Consider the following 22,480-nt stretch of genomic DNA (forward strand, 5'->3'; position numbering starts at 1 on the left):
TCTTTTTTTCATTTTGAAATTGTTTACATCCTGTTTTTAAAATAAAATTAGCTCAATTTCTAAATTAAGTGTCATTTCAAAGAAAAAGTCATAACATTTCAATTCAGTAATACTGAAATTTAACCTTTTGAATAACATAATCTGGCTTTTTCAAATTTTCCAAGAGTAAACTATTTTTTTGCCCTGTTCTACTTATATAGTCCCCTCACAGTAGCATCTGAGCACCTCACTACCTTAAATGTATCTTATCCACACCAAACCTGAGAGGTAGAGAAATACTATTATTAACCCCAGTTTATAAAGGGTACAAGATCTCCATTGCACAGGTTTAGGTGTTAGATGTTAGGAGTTAACAGAAATAGTGAAATCATGAAATTAATATAGAATCATAGAAGTCTATATTAATTCTATACTAATTAACCTATCATAGAATACTAGGATTGGAAGGGACCTTGAGAGGTCATCGAGTCCAGTCCCCTGCCCTTATGGTAGGACCAATTTATTGCTCCCTGGGCAATTTATTCCAGTGTTTGACTACCCTGAGAGTTAGGAACTTTTTCCCAATGTCCAACCTAAACATCCCTTGCTGCGGTTTAAGCCCATTGCTTCTTGTTCTATCCTCAGAGGCCAAGATGAACAAGTTTTCTCCTTCCTCCTTCTGACACTCTTTTAGATACCTGAAAACTGCTATCACGTCCCCCCTCAATCTTTTCTTTTCTAAACTAAACAAACCCAATTCTTTCAGCCTTCCTTCATAGGTCATGTTCTCTAGACCTTTAATCATTATTATTGCTCTTCTCTGGACCCTCTCCAATTTCTCCACATCTTTCTTGAAATGTGCTGCCCAGAATTGCACACAATACTCCAACTGAGGCCTAACCAGCACAGAGTAGAGTGGAAGAATGACTTCTCATGTCTTGCTCACAACACACCTGTTAATGCATGTAACCATCCTAAAATAAAAACTTATTCTATTTCATCATTATTTTAGTTTTATTTCTATTTATTTTAATACATATAGGTATTTGTTTTCTTTTATTAATTCATGGTTTGTACCTCTGCAAAATGGAGCTGGAAAATCCCATGATGCACCATTTCCAGGACTCACTATACATGTTAACATCGCATGGCCCTCCAGGATGTATCCCGAAAAACAGCTGTATCTAATTTTGTCTCCTATGTTGAATCTTGAGCCATGAAGCACTCCTTTAGGTATTTCTCCTGGGTTTCCACAAGTGTGGCTAGGCAGAACTGTTGAAATAAAAAGAACAAGAGAAAAAAGTTATAGTTAAATCATAAGGGAAAGTATATAATACATATTAAATTATAAGTGATGAACTTTGTAATTTTTTTCTACTTAAAAAACCTGGAGTTACACCATAGAATGCATTTCCACAAGAGGTAAGATTTACTATGGACCACGTTACTTTCACAATTACAGTCCAAACTCAAACATTAGATTTTGCATTCTCTCAATAAGTTCTTCACATGTCCATGGACTCAAAAAATAAAAATAAAAAAAATGTTATATAATTCATGCTATTTTTCCCACAAACTGGGACAGAATATTTTTAAATAATTCAGACACTGTCCAATACATAGATAGATCATGACACAATAGGGACAATTTTTAAAATATTCCATGTATTAGAAGATCTTTTATTTTAAATCTTGTTGACATTGATGTAGAATAAGACAGAAAATGGGAAAATTACTGTCAAAAATTGATATTAAAGTGGAGAGAATGGATAGAATTTTTACTTTTTTGCAGAGAAATCTCTACTATTAGCAAGCTTTGTCTTTTTGATGTGTAAACTATACATCAATTTTAGCAAGGAGTCCCTCTACCTACAAAAAGTCTGGCACTAGTTTGGTGACTTGGCACTGGTGTCTATTTTTATGTACAGTAGACTTCCAATAATCTGGAACCTTTGAGACGTAGGTGGTGCCGGATTATCAGATATGCCCAACTATCAGGAGGTACTATAAGATGGTTTATATATATATATATATATATATATATATATATATATATATATATATATAAAACATATTTTTAACTCTTTTTATTGTAGCACAACCACACCGTCCAGCATCACACAATGCCAGTGGCAGACTGACTCAGTCCCATCTGGTTTTGCTTGATTCAGCTGCTACTACCTTGTGACTCATTTTTTGCCAAAGCTCACTCACTAGGCTCTTGCCATTTTGACTGATGCCGTACTATCTGGAGTGCCGTACAATTGGATGCTGGACTATTGGAGTTTTACTGTATATTATTATAACAACAGGTTATAGGATTGGAACTGTCCTCTATCTAATCCAATCTCCTGCTATCACATTCAACCCCAAACCAATATAGCTAAAATTGTTTAAAACTTGTAGTGTTGGAATTATGTGTGTATATTTGCCAGCTGTATCCAATGGAACACCCAATCAACTGTATGAAACAGAGCACATGAGGTAAATTCATTTAGTAGAAAAGAAGGAGCAAGGAATGGTTTAGTATAATTCATGCTCAGCTTCAAAATCGCTTTCCACACTTGCAGAATAAAGACATAAATACTTACCTTTCAGAATTGTTGAGAGGATTAATTAGTTAATATTTCTGCAGCACTTTTCAAGCATAAAGAACTACATCAATACTAATTATGTCCCACTGTCTTAGGCCTTGTCCACACTTATGTGCACCATTGATCTACTTCAGCTATTCAAATATTCACCGAGGCATCTTGCATGCAGTCAGGAAAAAGGAGGCTGCTCTCCTGTTGATGCTGACTACTCTGCTCACACTGATGGAGTACCAAGTCAGATGGAACAAAAAACAGGACTACGTAGCACTTTAAAGATGGAAGCACTCTCGGAGATTGATTTATCATGTCTATAGCAGACGTGGTAAATCAACAGCCAGTGGGTCAATCACTTCAGCATCAATCCACTGCAAAATGTGACTTAGAAAATTGCCATTGCTGGATACAGATATCCCAAGTTGTTCATCAGTAAAGCTTTGTGCAGAATGATATTTAAAAAGTCATAATTACACTTACCTCAAAACTCCATCAAAATATAGAAAACAAGTTTGGATTACAGGTCCAAACTTTAAAGAATGCATTGATTTCTAAAAACATTAAAATACTTTGTACATATACTTAAAATACTTTCTTTTTACTAGACTCACAAAAAACTGCACAAATATTAAATGTGCTCATTAAGCTATGTGACATTCTGATGGGAGAGGCAAATTTTCTGCTTATTTTATAAATGGGAAAAATAATCTATGAAGATGTTTTATGATTTGCTGAAAGCAATGCAGTGAAGATTTTTCTGCAGAGAAATCTGTACAATTTGTAAGCATTGTTCCTTTGATGCAGTCTATGTAAACTACACATCAATTTTAGCAAGGATTCCATCAACCTACCAAAAAAAATAGCACTGGTTTGGTGACTGTCTAGAGCTGGTTGCAATGCAGGGACATAACGCAGACTGTGCCTTCCACAATTAAGTATTTTGCATTTGTCCTTTACTGAATTTCATCCTATTTTCTTCAGGGCATTTCTCTAGTTTCTGCAGATAGTACTAAAATTCAAAACACTGTCCCAAGCACCCAGAACCAACCTGATATACTCTAGAAAATGTTATGTGCATTCTACATCATTCACTGAATCATTGATGAACATTTTGAACAAAACTGTATCCAACACTGAAATATGTGGTACTCCAGTTCATATGCCCTTAGTGAAAACCAAAATAAAATATTCCGTAAGTTTTATGATATTTGTTCAGACTGTAATTATCTATGTATTTATGGGCATACAAAAGTAATCACTAAGGGCATGTCTACACTAGGGAGTGGTTTAAAGTAAGTCACTTATTTCAAAATAACAAGGTGAACTTTCATACTACCAAACATGTTATTTCAAAATAATGGACTTGTTATTTTGAAATAATAACTCTTGCTTGTGAAGAAGAATAAGATTATTTTGAAATAGTTATTTCAGGAGTTACTATTTCAAAATAATGTATTACCAAATAACCTAGTATGTAGACATAGCCTAAGAGTCTGTACTTCACATAAATACAAGATTAGGTCATTATACAAGCCTAGAGTAAGTGGCTGCAAATATAAATCTCAATGTATTTTCAATATACAAATTAGTTTAGTGGTAATTTTGTAGCTTTCCAAGTTAAGAATAATACTGATAGAAGTCTGACAGCAAAGATTTTTGGTTGGGAAAAAACATTAATGTCTTTGATCCTGCAAAACTGAGCATGTCCAGCAGTAATCCTTTTGTTTATTTCTGAGGACTTTAATTACATAGCTTGGATTCAAGGTAGAACCTAGACTTTGAGGTAAGATCATATGTATCCTGTTATTTTTCAACTACATTTTTAATGTACATATTATTATAAAGGTTGAAAATAGATTATACTTGGTCTTCAGAAGAAAACACTCAGGGTATGTCTAGACTACATGCCTCTGTTGTCAGAGGCATGTAGATTAGGCTACCCTGCATAGGAAAATGAAATGGCGATTTAAATCATCGCCGCCTCATTTAAATTTAAATGGCTGCCGTGCTGTGCCGATCAGCTGTTTGTCAGCTCAGCGAGCTAGTCTGGTCGCTCCACGGTCAAAATCAAAGGCATTTGTCGACCTCCCCAGTATGCCTCGAGGGATGAGGTTTACTGCGGAAGGTCGACAAACGCATTTGATGTCGACTGCAGAGCATCCAGACTAGCACGCTGAGCTGACAAACAGCTGATCAGCACAGCGCGGCAGCCATTTAAATTTAAATGAAGCAGCAATTATTTAAATTGCCGCTTAATTTCCCTATGCCGGGTAGCCTAATCTACATGCCTCTGGCAACAGAGGCATATAGTCTAGACATACCCTCAGGGTGAGACTTGATAATAATCTTCAAATATGTAAAAGCTGATTGTAAAGAGAACTGCACAACTGTTCTCCATATCCAAGGGTAAGCCAAGAGGAAAGCAGCTCAGTTCATAGCAGAGAGATTTTGGTTAGGTATTAGGGAAAAAAAATTCTATTGTAAAAATAGTTAGACACTAAATCAGGTTACCAAAGAATAGTGTAGAATCCCTATTACAGGAGGATTATATGAACAGTGAAGTAAACACCTATCAGGGATGATCTAGCTGTATTGGGTCCTACCACAACTTAGGGGGCTTGCATAAATGACCTCCTGAGGTCCCTTCCAGTGGTACATTTTGATGATTCCATAATCTGATGCAGTTTGAACATAGATCTGTTTCTGTAATACTGTTCGTATAATTCCATTTCGAATGTAATTTAAAGTAGGGGTTGCCAACTGCCTATCCATGGAGAGGTACCAGGCTGTGAACGCTCGCAGCTGGGCTATGGTGGCTATTGGAGCTGAAACTGGCTGTTTGCAGTGGCCGAGGTACATTCTGGCCCCCAGAGTTGCCTCACAATAGTCAACTTCAGCTCCGGCAGCCACCATGTGGTGGGCAGATGATGCAGCTGAAGTTGGCTTTTCACGGTGGCTCTGAATGCCGGGGCTGTGGTACACTCGGCCCCGCTGAGCTGCTACCACGTGGCGGGTGGCTGCTGGCTGAAGCTGGCTGTTCTCGGCAGCTCTGGGGGCTGGGGCTTTTGGTGGCTTGGTAACATTTGCTTTCCATATTTGCATATTCATTATGCAAATTCATCTCCATATGTAATTTGTATATTCATTATTGAGATCATCAATGTGCAAATATGCAAAAAAATGTTACCGGTCTGCGAAAAGTTTGTGAATCCTTGGTATAAAAAAAGGTTGGGAACCACTGATTTAAGGAATGAAGTGCTATCTAAAAGTATATTAATCACAGGTATCTTGCCTTCTGACAAACTGCATTCGTTAGTAATAAGGTATCTCAGCTATCTATGGGTTATTTACACAACTGCCAAATATATAATGGCTGGCATTGGTGAACACCTGACAAAATTCATACTGCATCACCTCCACCTCCTCTCAATATTCAAAAGCTATTTTAAAGTATGACTTTTCTCAGACTATGGGATTTTCCAAACTTCATCTGTCAAGAACGACTAGAAATAATGGCACCTGATTCCTTGAGGATGGCACATATTTTGCAAAAGCCTCTTGAAAATAGTACAAGATGAGTGATCTGAGAGTGACAGCCAAGCTCAATAAAATATGTAATAGTTCACAAGATGCCACTGCTTGTCAAGATGAAGTACTGGATTACATTATTTATGTCCTTTTCTAAAAATGTCAGCAAAGTAAATTTAAGTAGCTGCACAGCTCCATCTACACAATTTTTACTGTTTCCAGATGTGCACATAAAATGTATCTGGCCTCTGAAGTTTCATAAAAATATGTAACATAGTGGTACCTTTGATTATTTAAATTCCATCCGATCCAAGCTATCACGTGCAAAGGTCAGATATCTACCTTAAAGTTTGACTTTAGCTGTTAAGGATGTTGGGATATAAGCTTCTCAATAAAAGGTCAGTCACCTGCTGTGTTAATAAGGTCTACAAGAGAAATGCCGTTTCCTACACAATTTAGCAATTGTGGAGTCACTCATATATAGAGATTATCAACTCAGCAGGTGCCTGAATCCTCATTTATGAAAGCCCTTAATTATCTGAAGATATTTGGGATACACTGTTACATTGAGGATAGACAAAGCAAGACTGCATTGAAGATAACGGCTTTCAGAAATTGAGCTGACTTGTTATTGTTCTTGAGAACAATCTAAAAGAAACACAGTTCTGTGCATAAGTCAATCTCATGTCCTGTGATCATCTTCAGTTTTAAGATCAAGGCATGAACCATAGAGATGAAAGATCTCAGTTCAGGGGCATTGCATTCTGGGAAACCACAAAGCCATTTGAAGAAAGAGGTAATTTGTTCCTTTTGTGTGCATCCCAAGGGCTACAACTGAAAAGCTCCTATTAAATTGTCGTTGTGACCCTTGCAAGGTCAAAGTTTAGGCTCTCCCTAATTATAAATATTAGTGATCACTAATTATACTCTCAGAAAAATTTTTCAGAAAAAACTTTGCAAATACAGCTGGCAATAATTCAGTCACTTAATTCTGCTGTCATATAAAATGTTTAACCTAACTATGAGGTAGTGGAGAAAAGAGGGCCTGGCATCACCAGGGTTAAAGAAAGCCTTTGGGCCCAGATATCCTGCCCTACTTTACTTGCAGCCAATGCCAGGTCTGGAGAAAAGTAAGGAGAAAAGTAAGGAGCTGACTCAGCTGAAGCTGACTAACAAGGAGGCCAGTTCAGCAGTCTAAAGGATAAAAACCAGAGCTCCCATCCCCACCCCTCTTGGAAAAATGGGGAACTTTCTAAGAAGCCTCAGATAAGGGGAATCTGGACTCTTGGGGCCATCCCCCAAACTTAAGGCCTTGACTAAGGAGTGGTTCAGAGTTCCTGGCCTAGGATCACAGGTGGCATGGAACCAATGTCTCCCTCTTTTCAACTGCTTACTCTACAACCTAGCTACTAATGTACATAGCCGCCAGGAACCTTTTGAATAATTTTTTTGAACATTGCATTAAAACTCTTTCCAAGGGAAACATGAAAGAGAAGCTTACAAGAAGTGAAATTTGGACAGATGACCTGGGGGAGTATAAATATATTGCTCAAGAATTCAGGGGAGTAAGCAGGAAGGTGAAAGCACAATTGGAATTGCAGCTAGGAAAGGATGTGAAGGGAAACAAGAAAGTTTTCTAAAGCCATGTTAGCAATAAGACGGTGATCAGGGAGGGTGTGGGACTCTTACTGGATAAGGGAGGTAACCTAGTGACAGATAATGTGGGAAAAGCTGAAGTACCCAATGCTTTTTTTGCCTCTGTCTTCATGGACAAGGTCATTTTCCAGACTATTGTAGTAGGCAATGCAGTATATGAAGGAGATGGGCAAGCCTTGGTGGAGAAAGAACAGATTAAGAACTATTTAGAAAAGCTAGACATACACCATTCCATGGGTCCAGATTTAATACATCTGATGGTACTTAGGGAGTTGGCAAATGTCATTGCAGAGCCTTTGGACATTATCTTTGAAAACTTGGAGTTTGGGAGAGGTCCCAGATGATTGGAAAATGACAAATGTAGTGCCCATCTTTAAGAAAAGAGATGGAGGACAATCCAGTGAACTACAGACCAGTCAGCCTCACCTCATTCCCTGGAAAAATCATGAAGGGGATCCTCAAGAAATCCATTTTGAAGCACTTGGAAGAGGGGAAAGTGATCGGAATTAGTCCACATGGATTCACCAAGGGCAAGTCATGCCTGGCCAACCTAATTAGCTTCTAGGATGAAGCAACTGCCTCTGTGGACCACGGGAAACTCGGTGGATGTGATATAGCTTGACTTCAGCAAAGCTTTTGAAATGGTCTTCCACAATATTCTTGTCAGCAAGTTTAGGAAGTATGAATTGGATAAATGAACTATAAGGTGGCTGGAAAGCTAGCTAGATTGTCAGGCACAATGGGAAATGATCAATGGCTCAATATCTGGCTGGTGGTCAGTTTCAAGCCAAGTGCCCCAAGGATCAGTTCTAGGGCCAGTTCTGTTCAACAACTTTATTAATCACCTGGATGAGGAGATGGATTGCACCCTCAGCAAGTTTGTGGATGACACTTGTGGAAAGGTAGATACGTTGGAGGGCAGAAATAGGGTCCTGAGTGACATAGACAAATTGGAGGATTATGCTAAAAGAAATCTGATGAGGATCAACAAGGACAAGTGCAGAGTCCTGCACTTGGAACGGAAGAATTCCAAGCACTGTTACAGGCTGGGGACCTACTGGCTAAGTAGCAGTTTAGCAGAAAAGGACCTGGGGATTACAGTGGATGAGAAGCTGGATATAAGTCAACAGTGTGCCCTTGTAGCCAAGAAGGCTAATGGCATATTGGGGTGCATTAGGAGGAGCAGATCTAGAGAAGTGATTATTTCCCTTTATTCAGCATTGATGAGGGCACATCTGGAGTATTGTGTCCAGTTCTGGGCCCCCCAATAAAGAAAGGATGTGGATACTGTAGCACATGACCTATGAGGAAAGACTGAGCTATAACAATGTGCTATAACAATGTGATTCTACATGTGTTACATGTTATATATTCTTTCATATATACAGATGCCATGAGCATCAGCTAAACTATGCATGCAGAACTGGGGACAGAGTCCAGAGGGCTCTAGAAATGGAGGCCTCTGCCTCTACAGAGAAGTACCAGGTTTTATCATCTGCAAGCTGGCCATCAGGATATCCAATGTAGCCAGTACATCTCAGCAATAACACAGCTGAGTGGTCCAGCAGCGAATCAACAAAGATGGTCATACTTACTGCAGGAAGGTAAGAGATTTTCTGAAATGTTCAGGGGAAGGAGAATTGGTGCAGCACAGCTGTTCTCCCACAGCTTTCTTCCTCTACATAATTATTATAGCAGAACCATTCTCTGCTTTTTCTCTCCAGTGATTTCTGTAGCTCCAAGAGGATTTATTCTATATCTGTTTCTTTGCCTCTTTTACTATAAAGATAACAGTGAGAATGCTTTCCTGAACTCAAGCTGCTTAACAGGCAATCCTGTCTCATTTATGCTTCATAATAGCATGGCACCCACGGTCACCCAGAATTTGACATTCCTACATGTTCTCCAGCGCTTGACAGTACTGCCATTTTGTATGTCCCATCACTGCTACATGAAAATTAAACAACACATAGGTAGGAATAATCTTAGGCTGCTATCTCCCTTTAACGATACTGCTTTCATTGCCCTGCACAATTTTCCACAGCTCTAGCCATTTCTAAAGCTTCTCCCATATTTCAGAGGTCATCTCAATTCAGGCCCAATAGCCATCTAGGAGCAGTTCCTCACTGCCCCAGTCCCTGCCTGTGACAGTTCTCTTTTGACTAGCCAAGGGCACCAGCTGTACTTCTTCAGCTCCAGCAAAGAAATGACTGAGTCTGGCTCAGCAGCTTCTTTTATAGGGCCCTCTTGGGCACTGGTTGGCTGTGTCCCCTGAAGCCACTCAAGGCTATTTGGAGGATCCCTCTACTGCTACTTTTCTGGGAAACCTGTGCCAGGACAGTGAGCTCTCCATCAAGAAGCCTTACATGCTGTTTCATCAGCTCTCTGTTCCTACCTGCTTGTGCTTTTCCTAATACCACAGACTTAATTTGATCAGAAGAACTGGGAAACATCACAAATGTGCGTGTGTGTGTGGGGGGGGGGGCGGAGAGGGAGTCAGCCAGTTCACTTGCATGGAAATTTTGAAAATATACTACTCAGGAGAAAAAAAATATAAAAGAATGAATGTTCTTGCAGCCCCTGGTTATGGAAATTGCTTTGTAAGAGTATAGTCACTTTGAAAACCATTAATAAATGCTCAGGCAAGTTCTCAGAAGCTTCGGAACCTGCCTTCATTTGCAATTTTGACACCTTTAATCAAGTTTTGAACAAAGACAGGAACTGGATGGGCTGCTAAAGTCCACACCCTAATGACATCAAAAGTTAAGTATCAGGCACCTGCAACCCACTCTATTAGCCTCATTTAGCAAGACACTCTAATTGACAAGTTTTTTCCTCTTCTCTTTCCCTCTCCGTCCTATCTTTTTCTGCTATTTTTCTGTACCTCTGGAGCCATTGCTCCATTTATCTGAAGAAGTATATTTTGCCCAAAAAGCTATGACACCATCTACATTTTTTTTTTTTAGTCTCTAAGGTGCTGCAAGGCCATTCTTTGGTTTTTTTTTTCAGTTAGGGTACGTCTACACTTGTTCCCTAGTTCAAACTAGGGACGCAAATGTAGTCAACCGAAATTGCTAATGAAGCGGGGTTTTAAATATCCCGTGCTTCATTAGCATGATACACATCATTTTTTGAGGAGTAATGTTAGTTTGAACCAAGGGGTTTCGTTCTAAATCGTCCCGGCATACACTTTCACTTTCAAAACAGCTGTTGAGCAGAGTAACGCACCGGCAAGATCATACTAATGAAGCGCAGGATATTTAAAACCCCACTTCATTAGCAATTTCGGTTGACTACATTTGTATCCCTAGGTGGAACTAGGGAGCAAGTGTAGACGTACCCTCACAGACTAACATGGCTACCCCTATGAGACTATTCAGGAGCTTCCTGGAGACAGTCAAGGGCACAAATAGAATAGATATATTTAATAGATCTGATAAATATATCATGACATTTTGGCCAAATGAAATGTGTTTACTAATTTTGGTCTCATACATAAGTACTCTGAGAAATATGAATGGTATAAGTGTACATGAAGTAAAGAGAAGAGGAGGAGAAGAGAAGTGAAGAAACCCAGAGAAAGACAGAGACAATTTCCACCTCACTCACTCTTCTCAACACCACATTATTTGTATAAAAATCATGACACGATAGCAAAAAAGTATAAAGACTGAAACGGTTTGCAAGGATGTGATATAATGGGATCTTCACTCTCTATGTGCTGCATAACCTAGCCCTGTCATGGCACCTTGATTACCATAAAGATACCACATGGGCATCTGGACAAGGACATCTGTCACTACACAGATCCATTGTCTGATCCCTGATGTAATTAAGGGTACGTCTAGACAACATGCATCTGTCGCCAGAGGCATGTAGATTAGGCTACCAGACATAGTAAAATGAAGCGGTGATTTAAATAATGGCTGCTTCATTTAAATTTACATGGCTGCAGCGCTGAGCCGACAAACAGCTGATCAGCTGTTTGTTGGCTCAGCGCGATAGTCTGGACGTGCGGGTGTCAACATCAAGGGTATTTGACGACCACCCATGTATGCCTCCTGGGATGAGGTATACCTGGGTGGTCGACAAGTACCTTTGATATCGCCACCCGCACTTCCAGACTATCGCGCTGAGCCGACAAACAGCTGATCAGCTGTTTGTCGGCTCAGCGCAACAGCCATGTAAATTTAAATGAAGCGGCGATTATTTAAATCGCCGCTTCATTTTCCTATGCCTGATAGCCTAATCTACATGCCTCTGGCGACAGAGGCATGTAGTCTAGACGTACCCTGAGATGAAGAATCCATAGAGAGGATGGAAGCTTTAAGGCTGAAGTAGAGGCCACAGCACCCTGGGGAATACATCTCTCTGTCCTGCTGACCAAAATAGGCTTGTCACAGGGAAAATGTTAATAGCTACAATGGTTATGAACCTAAACAGAAACAGAGAATTTATTCCAATGGCATTTTAAACACTCTTTCTTAAGTGACCTAAATGACCTCTTTCTGCTATAGGCCTGATCCAGAAATAAGGAACCCCCATTGGCACTAACCCATGTAAGCAATGTTAATCTCCCAGCTTGAGCAGCCACAAAGGCTGCTACTGACTCAGATTTCCATCTTATAGCATATGCGTATAGTTACTAGAGATGCAGGAAAATGTAAAAGTTTCATGAACAATTTCAAAGTAATTTCCATTCCAAAAGGCAGGCTTTTCACGTCTTCAGAAATTATTATCAACATCATCATCACTTAAAAAGTTGGAGCGGGAAAGGTAAAACTGAAAAACAAACCCTGAAAAGATGTGCTGGGAAGCAGAGTGAATGGATTCTATTCATTCTATCTTATTCAGTGGCAAACAGGATAGAAGAATAAAAGAAAGAAAGGAAAAGGGAAAGAGGGCAAAAACAAAGAACCCAGAACTTCAAAGCTACCTGATAGTATTGTGTTTGAATGTCTGGAAACAGAAATAATGGGCCCAAGGTAACCATTATAACTCCCAAATAAAAAAATGCAATTGAGCCTTCTATTGATAATTTGTATTATCATAGATCCCAGGAAGCTTCTTTCTAATTAAGAGAGACATCAGAATTTGAAGGAGACAGAAAAATTGATGAGGTTATTCCCTGTAGTACTGCCAGTGTCTGTGAAGATCTACCTGACACTATAGGCACAATTATGACTTCTTGCATAAAAATATGCCACAGATACAAAAAAGAAAATGAAAATGAAAACAGAATCATGCTGAGCACCATCCACCTGAGAAGCACAGACCTCCCAGCTGATTACTCTATTGGGGCAGGACTTAGGGAAGAACTTAGGTTTGCAAAATAAAAAAGAAAGGGGGGGGGGGGGGGGGTCATTGCCCCATCATACATAGGACCAGAAATCTACAGAGATCTTCTGGAACATCTTGTGACAAATTTTCAGCGTATTTTGTAATTAGTGAATTGAGTGATGCAGATTCATAGAGCTCAATTAAAACGATGTGCCAGTTTTAGGGTGGAATTAGTAAGTTTAGGTGAATGTTGCAAAAATGTGTTCATATTTTTTAAACAGCTGTCTTTCTGTTCACTGTCCACAATTGATTGGACAGTGAATAGAATATAACTAAGATAACATAGTCCGCCTGTACACTACAAGCAGTTATTTCAACATAATTTTGAAATAATGGTGAGCTGGAGGACTTCTTATTCTGATTCCTGTAATCCTCCTTTTATGAAGAGTAAGGGAAGTCAGAGGAAGAGTGTTCTGCCTTGGACTTCCTGCTGTGTAGACAGTGTCTAAAGTTGAGCTGAGCTATTTCGACTTAGGCTATGCAATTGACGTAGCTGAAGTTGAATAGCTTATTTTGGCTTTAGCCCTGCTGCACAGATATGACCCAAAAGATACATTTTCAAACCCCAGTTCAAAAAACCATCACTTAAGCAGATACTAAATTTTTATCCTGTGTTTAAGCAAACTTCTGTAGGACTTAAAGTGCTGTCCAGCACAGAGTATATATGCAAGTGATTTCCTGAATTAGGGCCTTAGGGGAAAACAGCAGATTGTTGGAAGGAAGTGACTTTCAAATGTTAGCTGTAGAAATTTAAAAATGGCATATACAGGGTATTTTTTAAATGGTGGGAGAATGCAAGTAGCAATGATGTGTGTAAGTGTGTAGGCAGACACTGCATGTCCCCTTGTAGTCTGGTGAAGGACTGCAGGTGTTCCCCATCTTAATTCCCCCTATTGGGCCAGCAATCGGTTTGCTGTAACAGCTGGGGGCAATGAGAAGATAACACATATGAACAAAACAGTATGTTCATGTTTTAATAAGGATTCAGCACAGATGCAACTATAAAAAACAGTTCAAAACATCCTTGTTTCAGAGATTCCAAAACTTAAAGTGCATAATTCCAAGATTTTGAGTCTAGTAGGAATGGTCTCCTGGAACCTGAGAGAAATTGCCACCACTGCAGCCTAAATAGCTTCTACACCTATGCTCTCTTGTTCAGTTTCCTCTTCCTGCTTATACACCCTAGCCCCAGGACAGGAGTGACAGGGCTCTCTTGAATTACATTTCAGATAGTTCTAATGGTAGACTCCAGCCTGTCTTCTAAAAGGGTACAACATTCCTTCACAATATCTATTACATATCAACCTGAAGTTAAAGTTGATGCACTCCAGTGTTATTCAGTCAAACATGACATTAAATATCACAACTGTTTTGACAGGTATTGATTCTTTTCTGAGGTTTACTTTCAGTTTAGCTCTGACTTCCATAGCACAGATATATTTTAGGTTTCTGAGTGATTGAGATGTGAAAACATACTGCTTTAAATAATTAAAGGTTATATGGCACAGAATGCCATAAAATTATTTGTTCAGTGTGAACTGTCTTTAAACATCACTATTACTAATTTTTAACTTTCAGATTTTTCAGGTGACTACATGTCAACTTTCTTATACACTCTCTGCCAATATATTTCAAATTTACAATTTGCTGTAAGTAACAGTGAGTAGCTACTCAACCAAGAGTCAGAACTTGCATTCCTCTCTCTAAGGGTATGTCTACACTACCACCCTAGTTCAAACTAGGGTGGTAATGTAGGCAACTGGAGTTGCAAATGAAGCCCGGGAATTTCATGAGGTAGTTCGGAATAGAAAGCCTAGTCCTAGTCCGAACTACCTAGTCCGTGCCGCGTGTAGCTGCGTGGCACGGAGTCCACACTAGTGGACATTTAAAAATGGCGACGCCCGGCAAGATGCAAATGAAGCCCGGGAAATTCAAATCCCGGGCTTCATTTGCAACTCCGGTTGCCTACATTACCACCCTACTTCGAACTAGGGTGGTAGTGTAGACATACCCTAAGAAAGTAACTTACTATATGTTGAATCTCTCTAATCTGGCATACTCTGGTCTGAAAACATCCAGGGTCCAGCATGATTTTTCTTAGTCAGATGTCCATTTATCATAGGTGTTGTCAAATATCCCACAGTCCCATAAAGTTTGTTTACAGCCACAAATCCTGTCTCTCAGTGTTCTGTGCTTTTATTTATTTCTAATTTCTGTCTTCTAAGAGTCCAGTAAGGAGTGGAAATGTTGATAATGCTTCTAGACAATATGGACTCCCATGATTAGGCAAATTCTCTGGTTCAGCACTGGCCAGGTCTGACGGGGTACTAGAACCCCGCACCAACCCAAACCGGGTCCTGGTGGAGGATGGAGCCTGGATGACTCCAACCGCCCCCACATCGGGAGAAAAGCCGGCGGTGGAGGCAGGCCTGGGGAGCAGTGGCCTGTCAGCCACTCACACATGCGCCTCAGGCGCCAGAGGGCCAGATGCCAGCGCATGCGCAGGAGGGAGTGGATCCATAAGTAACTGGGGGGACGGGGGAGGCGGAAGGGCGAAAGACCTCGGCGCAGGAGCGTAAGGACTGGCGGAGGACATTAAAAGGGAGGGAAGAGGAGGAGAAGGCAGAAGAGAGGGAGCTCGAATCCAGAAAGATGAGGAATCAAAGGAAAAGCAGGCAGAGTGGGATGAGGAAGTGGCGAACGGCTGGAGTCTCGCTTGCGGGCTGACGAGTTGCGGTGGTTAGACCCGTCAGCCAGGTGGGTGGCAGACAAGGAGGATACCCCCACCTTAGGACCCTGAGCTGGGGCCTGGAGAGATGGCGGGCCCAGGCCCCCCTCACACCCCACTCGGGGCAATTATAGAAAGAGAAGCCACAACAGCCCTCCCCGAGGGATGACTGTCTAGCAATCCGGGAAAAAGACGGAAAGAAGGGGTGTGGATCCACAGGGGGATGGTCACACCCCATCACACCAGGTCTGAATGGTACCAGACTGGAGAGATTAACCTGTGTCTCCCATTTTTCATGGAGGAGATCACATGCCACATTGGACACCCAAGTCAGTTTTAATAAGACAGCTTACTGCTTGTTTTCAACATCCATTTATGCATTTTAAGATAACGTTTCAAATATTAAATCGTAAATGATTTAGAACTAGATTGTCTTTACCCTTATGCAGCCAGGCCAGGAAGAAGGAGTCAATTGCCTCTGTTCTAGTTTATGTCACCACTTAAGTCTGTTCAGATCATTATTCTGGCCCAGGTGAGGTGAATAGAGACCACTCACTACTGCCCACATTGAGCAAGAGAAGAGAAGAGAAAATGCCATATTATCTTAAAATACATAAATGGTTGTTGAAGGTAAGCAGTAAACTGTCTCATTAGAACAGTTTTACCAAGGTATTAAAATATATTTATACAAAACACAGTACATAAGATCTGTATGTCTGCATAGAGGCTTAATGAATAAGGTTCAAAAAATAATTATAGTTAATATGTAGATACCTGCAATAACTCCAACAAAAATAATATAGTTGGATTATATTCCATCTGATGGAAGGTATGCAAATGGTTGGCATGTGAGAGGGGATTCAGGGTTTAGACTCAGTAAAGGGGATCAGGGCTGGGGCAGCAGGAGGGAGTGAGGGGCAATGGCTCCTGCAAGGCAGTGCTTACCTTGGGAAGTTCCCAGGTGGCCTTCTTAATGCGCATTGGCAAGTGGTATCCAGAAGCAGCAGCTTTGTGGAAAGGCAGGAAATAGGGCTGAGAAGTCTGCTCATTTCTCTGCTACAAGAAGCAGCAGGAAAATTAGCAGGACTCCCAGCCTCACTCCCCCAGCTCTCTACACATATACACAGCTCCAGGGGGAGCCAGGGTGTGGGGCTGGGAAACTTCTGCTGGGAGGCACAGCAGGGAGAAGAGCTGAGCTGCCAGCAGCTTCACTGCCTGACATACACACAACAGCCCCTTCCTGCCTCAGGTAATAAGGGATGGGAAGTACAGGGGAAGAGTGTGGGCTGGGTGGAGTCATGTGGAAGGTCCTGTAGGGAGATAATATGCCCTTCCCCCCTTAGCTGGTGTGCTCCCCACCTTCCCATACTGTTAAGAATATTTGTTTACTTGCATCACTGCTGGAATGTCACCAGCTTTAATTTAGTATTCATTAGTAATCTGGAGAAGTTAGGTAAATAAGCATGAATTTGGAAGAAGGCAAAGTATTGTTTTAGGCCCCACTTCAACAGATGCATGCATTAATTCAGATTCCTTTAGACACATGGACAGTAACTAAGGTAAATGAAATTAATCACGGAACAAAACAGCTTCAAAGATCTAGACTTTATTTAGAAGATGAGACAATCCAGAAGGATTTAAATAAACTTTGCTAGTAAACTACATATTAACTGAGGAAACGTAATGAAGATAATGGCAAAGGAACTCCTAGTGGACAAATAATTTAAAGATTTCTTATTCATGTATGGTTTCATATGTGCTCAGGGGTTCTGAATTAGTTAGACCATTTAAAGAAAAATTAACCTAAGAATATTGCAGATATTTTAATGAAGGCATCTTCTCAATGTAAAATAGCAGTTGCAAGGGCCAATAGAATGTTTGGATGTATACAGAGAATAATCTGTATGCTGTGTTTTCAGCTCCAATACTGCGTTCATTATCATTTACTTCATCTAAAATTGGCATGTGTGAAATAAAATAAAATATTTGACCAGTACATAGGCACACATGGATGCTTTTGTAATTTAAGTCAAATAAATCACTATAAAAAGGAGGACAAAGAAGAGAATAGCGGATAAGAGCATGCAAATAGCAGGTAAAAATAATTAACCTTATGAGAAGAGAAGAAAGGAAATGAATCATTACAGAGGTATAATACAACAATAAATGGCATAGTGAGACCTCAGTCATTCCCATTTACCCTAATCCTTATTAAAAGAATGAAGATATGCAATTATATAGGCAACAAGTTTACTCTGAATATTTACATGGATAACATGAACCTCCAGACTTGTAATTGTAAAGATTTTCTTAAGTGTTAGAAGAGCTATAAACCCTCTTACTTGGGGCACTAACCTATAAGTAATAGAATTAGGATAGAACTTTCCTTCTGGGCATCTTATCCCATAATTAACTACTGCTGTGTTTCTTGCATGTTTGAAATATCTGATAGTGGCCACTGTCAGAAACAAATATTTGACAAAATGTATTGTTTGTTCCAACCAGTGTAGGAGTTCCTAACAAGATTTTAAAACAAAACAAAACACACACACACACACGATAATCAACTTCAACTGTGGGATTAATTAAAGCAGAAAATTATTGAAGCAAATTGTTAACAAGATTCAGAAAAGGATCAATTATTTATAAGAATAACATTTAAAGCTATAGTAGCTAGTTTACAAAGCTATAAGGGATATGGTATCTCAGGGTATGTCTACACTACAGCACTAATTCGAACTAACTTAATTCGAATTAGTTAATTCGAACTAAGCTAATTCAAACTAGTGCATTTAGACCTAAAAACTAATTTGAATTAGCATTTTGCTAATTTGAAATAGCATGTCCACATTCAGTGGACCCTGAACCAAAGTTAAGGCTGGCCGGAACAGGTGCTGGCAGTGCATCAAGTTAGGACTCAGAGTGTGGAGCTGCTGAGGGCTGTGCTTAAAGGGACCCGACCTCTACCCCGGACAGACAGTTCTCAGCGTTCCCCGCTTGCTTGTCTACCTCGATGAGGGACAGCAAAGCAGTCCTGTCTTGGAGTGTCCTGAGTGCCCACACTTGGCACATCACAGCACTCGGCCATCAGCCCAGCTGCACTTGCCACAGGCTGTCAAGTATCAGAGGGGTAGCCGTGCATGCATCTGACGAAGTGGGTCTTTGCCCACGAAAGCTTATGCTCCTACACTTCAGTTAGTCTATAAGGTGCCACAGGACTCCTCGTCGCTTTTGCCACAGGCTGCCATCCAGGGGGGTCAATCGGGGGGCTGTCAGGATCCAGGAGGCCCTGCAGGAGAGCTTCCACCCCGAGGAGCCCGCAGAGCCACCCCAGTCCTCCCCATCAGGGGCTTGTGCCCCATTCCTACCTCACCTCCTTCCTCTTACCCCTCCCTAGCCCCGCTTCCTGATGTAAAAAATAAAGGACACGTGTGTTCAAAAATAGAAACTCTCTTTATTAAACAAAACTGGGGGCGGGGGGAGGAATTAACCTCTGGAGAGACTGGGAAAAGGAGGTGGGAGAGGGGAAGAGAAAGGGTGAGAGAGGGGAGGGGGAAACCTGGGAGGAGGGAGCTAGACGGGGGAAGCCAGGGGAAGAAGGAGGAGGGAAGCATAAAACTATGGTACGCCATATCTTCAGTACTGTGTACAGTTGTGGTCTCCTCACCTCAAAAGAGATGTTTTGGCCTTGGAAAGGGTTCAGAAAAGGGTAACAAAAATGATTAGAGGTTTGGAACAGGTCACATATGAAGAGAGGCTAAAGAGACTAGGACTTTTCATCTTAGAAAAGAGGAGACTGAGGGGGGAATATGATAGAGGTCTTTAAAATCATGAGTGGTGTGGAGAGGGTGCATAAAGAAAAGTTCTTCATTAGTTCCCGTAATATAAGGACTAGAGGACACCAAATGCAATTAATGGGTAGCAGGCTTCAAACTAATAAAAGAAAGTTTTTCTTCACAAAGCAAATAGTCAACCTGTGGAACTCCTTGCCACAGGAGGCTGTGAAGGCTAGTACTATAACAGAGTTTAAAGAGAAGTTAGATAAATTCATGGAGGTTGGGTCCATGGAATGCTATTAGCCAGGGGATAGGAACAGTGTTCCTGGCCTCTGTTTGTGGAAGGCTGGAGATGGATGGCATGAGACAAAGCACTTGGTCATTGTCTTCGGTCCATCCCCTTCAGGGTAGCTGGTGTTGGCCGCTGTTGGCAGACAGGCTACTGGGCTAGATGGAGCTTTGGTCTGACCCAGTACGGCCGTTCTTATGTTTTTATGTTCTAAGCTCAGGGCTTAGGGTCGAGGGTCTCACTGGACCACCTTGATTTTCATGCAAACCTGCTCCTGGGTTTTCATGTGGCCTTTGGTGGCCAGGCTGGCAGATATACTGCCCTAGACGGCCACTCTCCTGTGCCTAGTCTGGAGGTAGTGGACGTTGGAGGCCTCCCCCCCAAACCTGGATGAGGTCCACAATCTCTGCACTAGACCAGGCTGGCGCCTGCCTCTTGCGGCCCCGGGCAGGCTCCTGGGAGCCACCAGCCTGGTCCCGGGAAGAGGCGGAGGGCTGGGTGGCCGCGGGTGGCTGGCTCATGCCGTGCCAGATGCAGGGTCTGCTGGCTGGGTGCTGGCAGGGGTTGCACCTGGCACAAACACCGTAGCCAGACCGTGCCCCTTTAAGGGCTCCGGGGACAGGAGGGGGGCAGAAGAGTTTCCCTGGTTCAGCCCTGAGTGGCCACCAGGGCAAACTAGGAAGGGCAAGCCTCCCACTAGTTTGAATTAAATGGCTACACAGCCCTTAATTCAAACTACTTAATTCGAACTAGGCGTTAGTCTTCGTAGAATGAGGTTTACCTAGTTCGAATTAAGCGCTCCGCTAGTTCCAATTAAGTTTGAACTAGTGGTTTGTATGTGTAGCACCTATGAAAGTTAATTCGAACTAACAGCTGTTATTTCGAATTAACTTTGTAGTGTAGACATACCCTCAGACTCCAAGTCATTAAATGCCCAGGGAACACAGAAAATAATTCCCCATTTTTGTTTATTATATATATATATATATATATATATATATATATATATATATATATATATATATATATATATAAACTATAAATTGAGAGGAGGACCGTGGACACATATGATGTTGTCTGAGCCAATGATAATATAGTAGATAGATTCATATGGACTGCTTTGTTAGGGTACCTGTTTTGCATGTATATCAAAGTAGTTTATGTATGCAATACACATGCATTTCTGACAGTGAAGAAAAGTTTGCTTTTTTCCTAATATGTTAGACAACATTCAAAAATTGTTTGTCCTTATTTAAATGTTGCCAAAGTGAATGAGAATTTAGTTTACCCAAATCCTAATTTATACCTATTGCATGATTAAATTATTCTATCCTCAAGTATTGTAAATCTATTTAAAAATGAAGAAAGAAAAACACTACTAGAGAGACAAAATACATTTCTTGTTACAAAATAGATTTCCTACATTTTGCTAATCAAATCTTGTTAGATATAGAGAAGATATGAAATGATATCATAACTGAACTGATCTCACAGTTCAATGGACCAATTACACATTCAAGTTTCAGGAATCCAGCTTCAGACAGAATTCTCCCCTCTTGTTCATCATTTTGTACAAAATGAAGACTATATTGATTCAACATTCTGAAATATCTAGACTATTTTGAAAAATACTCCGAAAATCAACACTTATAGTTATGGAATTTGGCCACCACTGTAGCTGATTATTTTCATCTTTGCTATATATTTCATCAAAAACATCAAAGTCCACAATACAGAAGTGAAGTAATCATAGATACAATACAGCACTGCACTGAAGTACTTAGTGTACAAATGTATGGGTGACACTTCAGTTTAAAGCAGGAAGAAAATCCCAGGGTTTTTTTACGCTCTAATAGTGCTTTGTACTGATGCAACGGAAGAGAGAAGGGATAATCATTAGCCTAAAATTTAAGAAAGATTAACTCAAATTTCTGCACATCAAAATACTTCCTTTGCAAATTGGGAAAGTCACGTAGTGGCTTTGTGCTTCAGTTTTCCATCTATATAATGGGGACAAAACACTTCCCTACCTGAGTGGGGTATTGTGAGGATAAACTTTGGCTATGTCTAGACTGCAAGCCTCTTTCGAAAGAGAACGTCTAGACTGAAAGCAGAACTTTCGAAAGAGCAAGCCGCTTTTTCGAAAGAAAGCAGCGAGTGAGTCTGGATGCTCTTTTTCTAAAAATCCCTGTTTGCTTTCAAGAATGCCTTTTTTCGAAAGAGCACTTTCGAAAAAAGGCGTTCTTCCTCATGGAATTAGTTTTACCGCCGTCGAAAGAAAAGCTGCGTTCTTTTGATTTAATTTCGAAAGAACGCGGCTGCAGTCTAGACGCAGGTGAAGTTTTTTTGAAAAAAGGCTACTTTTTTCGAAAAAAACCCTGAGTCTGGACACAGCCCTAGTGAGGTACTCTGATATTATGTTAACAAGTACCTAAAAGAAATTATAGTCATTTGCCTATTCAAAATAGAGACACAAACAGGAGAAGCAGAAAAACTTTGCTTTATGTCTTTCCACTGAATGAATTCTACTGAATTTAGCTTCATTTGGTAAAATATCATTCAATATATTATGTCAGGTAGATATTATAATGTATAT

General features: G+C 40.5%; 1 protein-coding gene across 1 annotated transcript in view; it reads right to left on the reverse strand.

The window, feature by feature from the left end:
• Positions 1-22,480, reverse strand: part of CSMD1 (CUB and Sushi multiple domains 1) — a 1,868,278-nt gene that overhangs the window by 988,806 nt on the left and 856,992 nt on the right. Inside the window, exon 4 of the mRNA XM_006137767.5 lies at positions 1,057-1,251. Coding sequence (XP_006137829.3) covers positions 1,057-1,251 — 195 coding nt within the window. The remainder of the gene's footprint in view (positions 1-1,056; positions 1,252-22,480) is intronic.

Source organism: Pelodiscus sinensis, chromosome 3, assembly GCF_052426305.1.
Source record: "Pelodiscus sinensis isolate ZL-2025 chromosome 3, ASM5242630v1, whole genome shotgun sequence".
In the NCBI taxonomy this organism is placed as follows: Eukaryota; Metazoa; Chordata; order Testudines; family Trionychidae; genus Pelodiscus; species Pelodiscus sinensis.